Source organism: Vombatus ursinus, unplaced genomic scaffold, assembly GCF_900497805.2.
Source record: "Vombatus ursinus unplaced genomic scaffold, bare-nosed wombat genome assembly UNPS02015411.1, whole genome shotgun sequence".
Lineage (NCBI taxonomy): Eukaryota > Metazoa > Chordata > Mammalia > Diprotodontia > Vombatidae > Vombatus > Vombatus ursinus.
In genome coordinates this window covers 1,711,092-1,720,973 of record NW_020955189.1, presented here as the reverse complement: position 1 = coordinate 1,720,973, position 9,882 = coordinate 1,711,092, and the positions used below count along the sequence as shown (strand labels likewise).

The window sequence follows — 9,882 nt, the reverse complement described above, 5'->3', positions numbered from 1 at the left end:
CGCAGAAACGAGAGCGTCACCATAGCGAATAACCCCACGCGCTGCACCAGGATACATGCAAATGTATGCAAAGAGGCATCAGCCAGTAAACAGAGAAGCAGTGAGGAGCCTCCACCGGCCAAAGGAGAAAGGGGGATTTATTGGCAAAGAATACTGTCTTATTCCAGAGCCAAGGCGTGTCCGAGCCGGGGAAGGCCCGAGGCCAGCAAGACACCCCCCCCCAACTTTATTGGTAAGGAAATTGGGGCAGGGGTGGGGGGAGAGGAAGTGGCCGTCCAAGAGACGACTAGAACAAGTACTTGAGCCTCTGCCCCCCTCCCCCCAAGCCTGTGGCCACCCCGTTATCTCTGGGAAAGGTTTCTGATAGGAATGGAAGGAGGCCTGCGAGGCCTGCTCCTCCTGGGGGAGGGACAAACGGAAAATCAGACTCTCTTCGCATCGCACCACCTGGCTAGGGCCCCTCTGAATACTGACTCAGTGTATATTGGGGGGGAGGGGGCAGGGAGACCCCAGCCACGTAGCCTAACTTTGTGCGGGAAGCCTCTACCACCAGGTCACTCTATCCAGCCTCCAAGCAAAGACCCCATCCGTGGGGCGCCACGTGCTGCCAGACCCAACCAGCCCAGGTCTAGACAACTCAATCCCTGGGCATTTTCTCCTCAGGTCAAGCTGTCCCACCCACATTGTTTCTAGTACTGCCCGGGTCTAATCCCTCTCACGTGGCAGCCCTTCATCACATCCCACTTCTCAGGCCACTCTCCATCCTGGCTTCCCTCCTCTATACACCCTCCGGCTTGCGTATGTCCTTCCTAAATACCACGCTGGACCAGTACACAAAACTCCCAGCATAGTCTGTGAGACGATGCTTCTGGCCATGCATCCCCAGGGCCTCCTGTGGCCACAGCTGTGCCTGGACACCGAGGCAGGAAACGTGTTTGCGTGTGCTCTGCTCAACCACAGGAACGCCAAGTGAGGCTGAGGAATATTAGCCCTGGGCCAGAAAGCGCTTGCATTCAAGGCTGCCTGCTAGGTCTGAGCTCATCTACACGTTAGCAGACTGTGGCCAGGGATGGGCTGCGCTCTCCCCATCCCAATCCCCCACACCCCTCGGGGGCCAACACACCTTTATAGCCCAAGGCCTGGTTTGCTTTCATCTCTCTCACACACACCCACCCACTCACTCACTCTCCCTCCCTCTTTGCTCTTTTTTAGCCCTGGCCAGCCCTTGGTTCACCCAGGACACTTTTTTCCACTCGCCCTACAACCCGAGCCATGCAAGGCCTCGGGGTTGAAGACTGCCAGTCCTAACCCAGAGTCCAGCTGAGCTTGGAGGCAGCAAGGAGCAGGGCTCCCAGGGAACCGGACTCCGCCTTTAGGAGAGTCACAGAGTGCGCGGGGCTAGAAGGGATGATGTTGAGGCTAGAAGGACCTTCTGGCCCATCTCGACTAACTTTCATAATACCGATGAGGAAGCCGGTGCTGGGAGGGGGGGTGGCCTAAGGGGTCAGCAAAAGCACTGTGGGACACTGAAACGTCCGGGACGCTGGGCACGGCCTGGAACAGTACCAGTACCTTCCCGAGTTAGGCCCACTGCTCTTCTGTCCTCCACCATCTTGACACCGGGGACAGGAGGGGGAAGGAAGGGGAAGGATGGGGCCTCGCTGTGGGCAGTACAAGCCTTGGGGCAACGTGCCCACCTAGGCAGGCACCTCTCCTCACTGTCTGCCTCCCATCTCCTTTAGAGGCCGCGGTCTCCCTCCCCTCCCGCTCTCCCAGAAGAAAAAGCATCAAGATTAGCGGTACCTTAAAAAAAAAAAAAGGGTGTTGGGGGAGGGGGGCACCTGGCTCCTAGCGCTTGGTATTTCTGTATATGGAGCTGACATTTGCAGCTCAGTCTCCCAACCCACTTAATTTTAAAAATAGACACTAATAATACTTAATCATCCTTCTCTGCTGGAGACAGGGATACTGTGCAGAGCAGTCCCGACCAACTGCTTGGCACTCGGCTGGGAGGGCCAACCCCCAGGTGGAGCAAAGCCCCTCGCTCCGTCCCACGTGGCCACCAGTGCTCCTCAGGGCCCTGGACCCAGCCCGGAAGGGGCATCCAGCACCTGACTGAGACAGAAGACGCCAGACTGGCTAAACCCAAGAAAGCTTTCCCTGGTGCTGGTCAAGAGGCAGCCACTAGGAGTCAGGCGGGCTGGACCCGGCCGGCCCCACCTGGAAAGGCACCGAGTTAGGACCCTGTGGTTGGGTTCCAGGCTGGCCCACCAGTCTATCTGAGCCAGAAAGGAGCTGTCTTTCCCCTCGGCCTGGATTCTCAAGGGCACAGCTCTGGCAAACGCTGACCTGGGAGGGTCAGGACAGCTCCAGGCACAAGCTGCTTGTCAGTCCTTCCAGGACCCGGGGGTGGGGAAGGCAGGTGTGGTCTACACTGGCTAAGCAGCTGGTGCATCAAATCAGCACTAACGGGGTACACAGGGTCTTGCAAAGAGCTGTAAACAACTGTGGACTTGAGGGGTGCCCCTAGAATCAGCCTCACCTACTAAGGTTTTCCATGGTGAAATGTTTGGGGAGAGGGAGTGCGGACCGAGCATCCTGGGATTCTCTCCTTCCCTCGGCCACAGCAGCCTGGCTTCCAAGGTGGACCTGGGAGGAGTGGCGGTGTGTCCTGCATGGGCCGCTCCCCTGGGCCCCGAGATGGGCGAGGAACGGGAGGGAGCAGACCAGTCAGGTGGCGTGGCATGGAGCATCTGTGAATCAGCCATTCTTCGTGAGGCCCACATCTTTGAGCAGAACGAGGGGAATGGAAGGTGCGAACAATGAAGCAGTCCACACTAGTCATGGCCGAGAGCTAGAGGGCCTTCTTCCCCACAGCTGTCCCCAAGGTGCTCCAGGGTCCAGAGTGCCAAGTGACCAACAGAGCTCTGGGTCTGCCCATCGAGAGGCTTCAGAACCAAGGACAGGAGGCAGCTGGGGCCCGGCCTCGTGCGGATGAGTGGGCACCACCGGCCAAGCTCGGAGAGCGCTTCCCGACTCCCCTGGAGCTTCCCTCCAGCTGACATTCATCTTCGTGACACATGCCACTGGATAATGGCACGGAGGGGGTGAGCTCCCCATTGTTGTAGGGGAGCTGTCCATTGGACCTTCTAGTGCAGATTCTTGGAAATCTCTCCCAGGCTTTTCTCCTGTGGCACCGCAGGCAGGGGCATCCAGACCAGGTGCTGGGGACCACAAGAGCTCAAGGGCAGACCTGGGAGGCGAGATCGGACCCTCTGCCTCCTTACAGCCTGGCCGGGCCCTCTCCCCCGGGATTCGGTCTCCACAACAAAGTCAAAATGACCCTGGGAACTGCTGCCGGCAGGCACTCAGCAAACGAGAGCCATCAGCAGACGCCAGTGGTTTTCCCAACAGAAGACGCCGACCCAACGCCAGGGCAGCCGCCCAACGTGGAGCCACGTGGCCTTGGATCCTGGCTCAGAGGTCACAGAATCATCTGTATCATTGGGCCAGGAGGGGAGCAGTCCACAGGGAGCTCGAGCATCTGCAGCCTCCAAGTAAATCGGAACCTTTGGGAGGTGGAGGAGGAGGAGGAGGAGGAGCTCGTGGGCCTCCCTCCCTGGAGGTGGGATGACCATTGGTCAGGGATGCAGGATGGGAGATTCCTCTCAGGTAAAGGCTGACTTCTGACTCCTTTCCAATTCTGTGATCCACTACTCAAACCCACCCATTTCACAGGAAAGGAAAGTGAGGCATAGTGGAAGGGAGCAAGTTGTCCCAAGATTTCTAGGCTAAGCCAGGTGGGTAACAAAGGTGGACATGGCCAGATGCCTCAGGCCATTCCTAACAAGCACCCCAGGGTCCTGTTCTTCCTGGGGCCAGATGCCCCCCACCCAGGCTTTTGGTACGTTCTTCCACTCCAGGAAAATCACTGGTCTCCCCCGGGGCCATTTTATAAACAAATCCTTGGTAAGGCTGGATTCCTGCCCCCTCTAGCGTGGGACACCGTCCCCCTCTTGAAACCTTAAACTGTGCACCTGGTGACTTCCCGTCCGAGATGGCTGAAGGCACTTGGAGGGTTGGCAAAGCCACTTAAAAAGGCTTTTCTTTTACATCCTCTTCTTGAAAATAAAACCACTGCAAAGTAACACTGCCCAGGAAGGGTCTGCCCTAACGTTCAGCCCAGTCAAGCTCACAGGGCACTGACCAGGACACCTGGCTCGCCCTGGCATGCAGGGCTGGTAACAGAGGGGACCAGAGGGCCCGGCCTGCCAGGTGGCCAGCGCTGACCCTGGAAGGTCGCTGAGGGGGCGGGGAGGGCAGGCGGGAGGCTTCCCTTTCCTGCTCCTCCTCTGCCCCCAGCAGGGAGGGCTAGGCCTGTACGTGGGCCAACCTGCTTGTCTTTGGTCTGCTTGGCCTGTGAATGCCTACCCAGGATGGCCCCGGGGCGAGGAGGGCAGGCGGCTCTACAGAATGCTTTCTTTGGTAATAACTTGTAACTGTCTGGGACATTTCTCTCCTGAGAATTCAGGGGACCATTGACCTAACTGCACAGGATAGAACCCAGTTTTCACATCTCTGGGAGGGGGGCGCTGGACATGAGACCCTGGGAAAGGGTTAGTAACACTGAAGAAAGCAGCCCAGGCTAGCCTCTATGTCCTACTGTGGCCCCTCATTTCCTAAGGAGTCCTGGGGTGGGGAGACAGGGGAGCAGGTACCCACACCGCAGGACCTCTTGGGACCCCAAGCTGCTGTCCAGAGTGCCATTCTGGAGCCCCAAGAAGGCAGAGACTGAGGCTCCCACACTCGGGTCCTACTGGGCATCTGCTGCCTCAGGAATGCAGTCTTTGAGAAGCTCCTGAGGGTCCCTGAGGAAGACCACCAGGACAGTGATATTATCATGGGAGCCCCGCTCACGGGCAGCCGCCACCAGCTCTTCTGCGATCCGCAGAGTACTGCCCTCACTCTGGACCAACAGGTCACGGACCAGGCCGGCTACCTCATCGTGCGAGACGGAGTCGAAGAAGCCGTCGCAGGCCAGGAGAAGGTAGTCTTCCGTGCCCGTGAGCTCGTGGGAGGCCACATCAGCCTCGCCAGACACGTAAGGCTTCTGGAAGGCATCCCCTAGAACAAGGAAGCAGGTGATCACCAAAACCCAGCCTGAAGATGCCTCCTCCACCCTTGCCCCTCCATGGGCCAAGGGAGGCCTCATCTGTGGTCTGTCCCACGGGCCTCAGGGCTGGCTGAGTGAGGGCCGCTTCCACGTAACCGTGGCTGCCTCTCCGTGGGGCCTGGCACATACGAAGCCTCACCGTGTTTAGCCTATATGGCCAGAGTGGGCCATGCAGGACCTGGGGGCTTCTCTGTTCCCAGGAGGGGCCCATCGAGGAACCATTTGGTCCAGTCCTCGGGCCGGCCTCAGGCCCCTCCTAAAAGCCTCCACTGCGCTAACTGGGAACTCTGGCCCAAACCTCCCCGACCTTCACTCACCTCCCAGGATCATTTCTATCCCTTGACCTACCAAAATCTGAAAAGGGGACATGGCTTGAGCAGGGGAGCCCGGCTGGGACCCCTCAGGTCTCCTAAGTGCCCCTCATCAGCACACTTGCTTTTAGGGAGTACCCTAATAATGAACCCAACCCAGTCAGCCTTGAAACTGGGGGGTGACAGTGACCCGATGACTCTGTATCCTAGTCAAGGTGACCTGTGGATGTCACGTGGGGACCTTGGAGCCTGAGGGCCTCGATGTGTGTCTTAGTAGAGGATGCAGAGGAAGAGAGGCCTGGGCTTTGGGACAGGGAAGCCTGAGGGCGGACGCCCTGTGCTCCCACAGAACCATCTCCTGGAGCCCTTTTCTAAAGGGGCTGAGGGAGGGAGGCCAGGACAGGGAGTTGGCATCAAAGAAAGCCAGGGAAGGCACCGTTCTAATGCAGGGCCCTCCCTGGGGACGGGCTGAGGGAGCAGGGCAGTGACGGACGAGCATCTGTGCGGGCAAAGGCCAACTCAGTCTGGACTTCGCTCCTCTCAGGCCTCTTCCACGGAGCTGTGGCTACATAGCCGGCCTTCGAGGGAGGCAAAACGGGAAATGAAACGGAAAACACTGTCCTGAAGGCGTGGGCTGCTTGGGGGAGCGTGGGCGGGGCAGGCAGGGCACACCACATCCCATCAAACATGGCAAGGACTGTCAAGTAAAAGCGAGATCAGACTGGTTCTACTCAGCCTTAACAGGCAGGAGAAGGAGCAGAAGTGGGGACTCCATCCACACAATCAAAGCTGTCCCAAAGAGGAACGGGGTACTGTGGGAGGTAGTGAGGTTGCTGTCACTGCAGGTCTTCAAGGGGACAAGAGGACCACCGTCTAGGAACAGCATGGAGGTGATTCACCCTTCAGATCTGCTCACTATAAATCTGTGGTCCCCAACATCTGAAGAGCCATCGTGGGAAGGAGTGTTCTTTGGGGAGAGGCCAGGCAGCTGTCCGGGCCTGCTCTGGAGGAAACTCCTGCACCAAGTGGGGCCTGGCCCAGCTGGCCCCGGGGACCTGCCCTGGAGCCTCTGCATCTCCAGGCCTCCAGAGGCCCCGCCACGGCCCCACCGAGAGAGACGTCCTCTGGAAGCCAGTCCTGAACACCTGTCCTGCCCAGTCTGCAACCATGGAGACCAAACAGCCGGCAGAGGCAGGGAACCTATTCTGGCCTGTCCCTGACCACTGCTGACAGTGGCCCCGGGTTCTCCCTGCTGCCCCCCACTTCATCGATGCCAAGCTGCCGAAGGCCTCCTTACCGATAGCTCTGGAAACAGCCAGGGTGCCATTGACTCTCCAGCAGTCCATGTAGGACACAAACCCACCCAGGGCCTCTATGCGCTCCTTCTCATCCTAGGAGAAAACAGAGGGGAAGCTGGGTGCCCCGGCTGAAGGGCTGCCAGACGAGGAGCTCTGCTAGCCCGCAGCCACAGCAACAAATCCCGAAGCCTCCCCAAGCAGAGGGAAGAGGGGCATGGAACCCAAGTGACCTTCTCCCAGCCTGAGCTGACTGATGGCAGACAGGATGCCCCTGGTGAGGGATGAGAGGCCCTCCCTCTGGCCGGGAGGTGCTCAGAGGCAGGATCCAGGCTGGCAGGCCCCAGGCCTTCATGAAGAAGGTGGGCGAGCCACAGCGGGACTCCTCGTGGCCCAGATAACCCTCCAAGGGCCCCTCGGCCAGCCCAGCACCTGGAGGGGTCGCCAGGACACCCCCCAGGAGGCCCAGGAGCTGAAATGAAGGTGACAATGAGGCGCAGGGAGAGACTCACAAAGTTTCAGAGGAGCTTCCACCTCGTGTGACCCTCTCACCCACAGCTGTGGGACTGGGGCAGGGCACGGAGGAACATCCTTCCTTTACCAAGGAGGCGGCAAGGCTTGGTGACAAACCCCAAACCCACAGCTAATGAGAGGCAGACCAGAGCCCTCCGGGCCTCTGCAGAGGGCTACAGATGGATGCCCACTCAAGACGACTCTGACTCAGTGACTTGTGCCGAGCGCCCGGCCCGCCTCCATGGGCCATCCTGGGTGCAGCACCACCTCGCAGGCTCTCTCTGGGGTAGCCTGGGCAGCCCCTTGTACTATCTTCAGGACGGACAAGCCCAAGCCTGAGCTGAAGCAGGGCATCTCCAATAAGGGGTCAGCCCAACCTGAAGCCTTCAGGCTCTGGCCTTTGGCTCTGGGCATTGGGAAGTGCTCCCTCTAGAGGGATGCCCATCTGCCTCCATTTTCTGAGTGGGACCTTCCTAACTGCAGGCTCCCATGCTATCCTGTGAGTTACTTGGAGCCGCCCCATCAGGGCCTGGGGAGGCCAGCCTCCAGCCCAGGGTGCCATGGCACCGGCCCACAATGGTTCCAGAATCTTGGCTGCTCTCCTGACACTCCCACTGTTAGCTCACCTCAGGCGTGGGACAGCAGGGTCACTCCTGGGCTGAGCTCTGCCCCGACATCGGTTCAGGTCAAGGCAACAGAAAACTGGGCCTTAAGCCTGAGACCAAGAGAACCCTGACCGCCTGTTACAGAACCTGGCCTGAGGCCAGTCCTAATGCTTCCCCTTGCTAGCACCCATGGCCTCTCTGTACCTCACCAGCATCCTGCCTCTGTCACTGGGGGCTCTGTCACCGGCTGTCACCCTCTAGGCCCTCACCCAATCCTGGGGCCAAACCAGGGCCCAGCTAAACTCCTGGGCAGAGTGGGCAGCTGGGCCCTCGCCGGGGAAAGGCAAGGGCAATCAGAATTCCTGTTTTCAAAATACTCTAAAGTCTACCAATGACCTGTGAGGTAGGGAATTCCAATACAACCATTCCCACTTTACAGAGGAGTAAACTGAGGACTCCAGTCATGCCCTTGGCAGTCAGGACTGTCACCTGGGGTAGTTTCTCTCTGGGGACACTCCTCCAGGTCCTTACCTGGCGCTCGGGCTTGTGAGGCTCCATCAGCACCAGGGCTCGCCCCTGCTGCACCAGCATGACCTGGGAGTCTCCAAGCCAGGCCACATGGATGGTGCGTCCCACGAGGAATGCGCAGACCCCTGTGGTGCCGCTGTGAAGCTTCTACAAAAAGACAGGGAGGATGGGAAGTCAATGTTGGGAAGGCCATGGGGAGCCCGGATGTGTAGGATTCCCACCAAGTACAAGGAGGACTAGTGGAAGCATTATCTTCTGCACAGCGCCTTTTCTGTCCCTCTTCAGACCCCCATGATGCCCCGACCCCTGCCCCCAGAGCTGAGACACATCACAAAAATAATGGTGACCTCTCCCACTGCTCAGATATCCTCTCATGTGAAGCACTCTCCCTCTCTGGCCTCAGCAGACCCCGGCCCACAGGCCAACACCGGCATCACCTCTTGTCTGCCTGCAGCAGACTGCCCCTGTCATCAGCCTCCCTCAATCTCCCCACTAGGTCTAACCACTCCAGCTACATTCCTGGAGAAAGTCTCTCCTCCATACGATGGCCTCAGAGGGCTCCAGGGACAGCTGCTGTACCTCGGTCCTGCAGGTTCCTCAAAGCAATCCTTGCAGGGTGTGGGCCCAGGGGCATCTCCACCCTTTTGTCCTGCCCTCCTCTTGTCAATGACCCTCCTAAAACGGGGCTCCCAGAAGCAAGCTTGATGCTCGGGATGGGGTCTGACCACGGCAGAGGGCAGCAGGACCATCCCTTTCCTGTGTCTGGACAACAGGCTTGTACGGATGTGAACCAATAAGGCATGGGCCTTCCAGGAGACTCTATAAACACCGACCTTTTCACTGATCCCAGCCAGCCCAGACCTGCAATGACCCAGGCAGCTCAATATCAGAGCTAGATACAGGACAGTGTGGTTTAGTGGGTGGGGAGGCAGGAAGCCCTCGGTTCCAACCCTACTTACAGCCCTTACTAGTAACAGGACTAGTAAGTCGGTCACTTCCCTCTTTGAGCCTCTGTCTCCTCCCTGTCGGGTAAGACTAATACCAGCAACAATCTAGGGAGCCATGGGAGTTTTCTAAGTCAGGGGGGAAGGTGGCATGTGTTTGTGTGTGGGAGAGACGCGGTCAGACCTGCGCTATAGAAAAATCCCCTTGGTGGCTGAACGAAGGATAGATTAGAGTGGGAAGAAACTGGGGGCAGCAGACCCTCCAGCAGCTACCGCAAGAGTCCAGGTGTGAGGTGATGAGGACCTGCCCCAGAGAGGTAGCAGTGTCAGTGGAGGGAAGGGGATATTCTGCAGAGGTGAAATCGACAAGACATGTTACAAAGGTGAAATAGACAAGAGATGCTGCAGAGGTGAAATGAACCAGAGATGGTACAGAGGTGAAATGGACCAGGGATGCTGCAGAGGCGAAATGGACCAGGGATGCTGCAGAGGTGAAATGGACCAGGGATGCTG

General features: G+C 58.6%; 1 protein-coding gene across 3 annotated transcripts in view; it reads right to left on the bottom strand.

Moving 5' to 3' along the window:
* Positions 1-101: 101 nt before the first annotated feature.
* Positions 102-9,882, bottom strand: part of PPM1F (protein phosphatase, Mg2+/Mn2+ dependent 1F) — a 36,210-nt gene continuing 26,429 nt past the window's right edge. For all 3 annotated transcript variants that reach the window (XM_027847485.1, XM_027847484.1, XM_027847486.1), the window contains exons 6-8: positions 8,429-8,572; positions 6,782-6,875; positions 102-5,124 (exon numbers count right to left, since the gene is read on the bottom strand). In XM_027847485.1, coding sequence (XP_027703286.1) covers positions 4,814-5,124; positions 6,782-6,875; positions 8,429-8,572 — 549 coding nt within the window. In that variant the 3' untranslated portion in view covers positions 102-4,813. The remainder of the gene's footprint in view (positions 5,125-6,781; positions 6,876-8,428; positions 8,573-9,882) is intronic.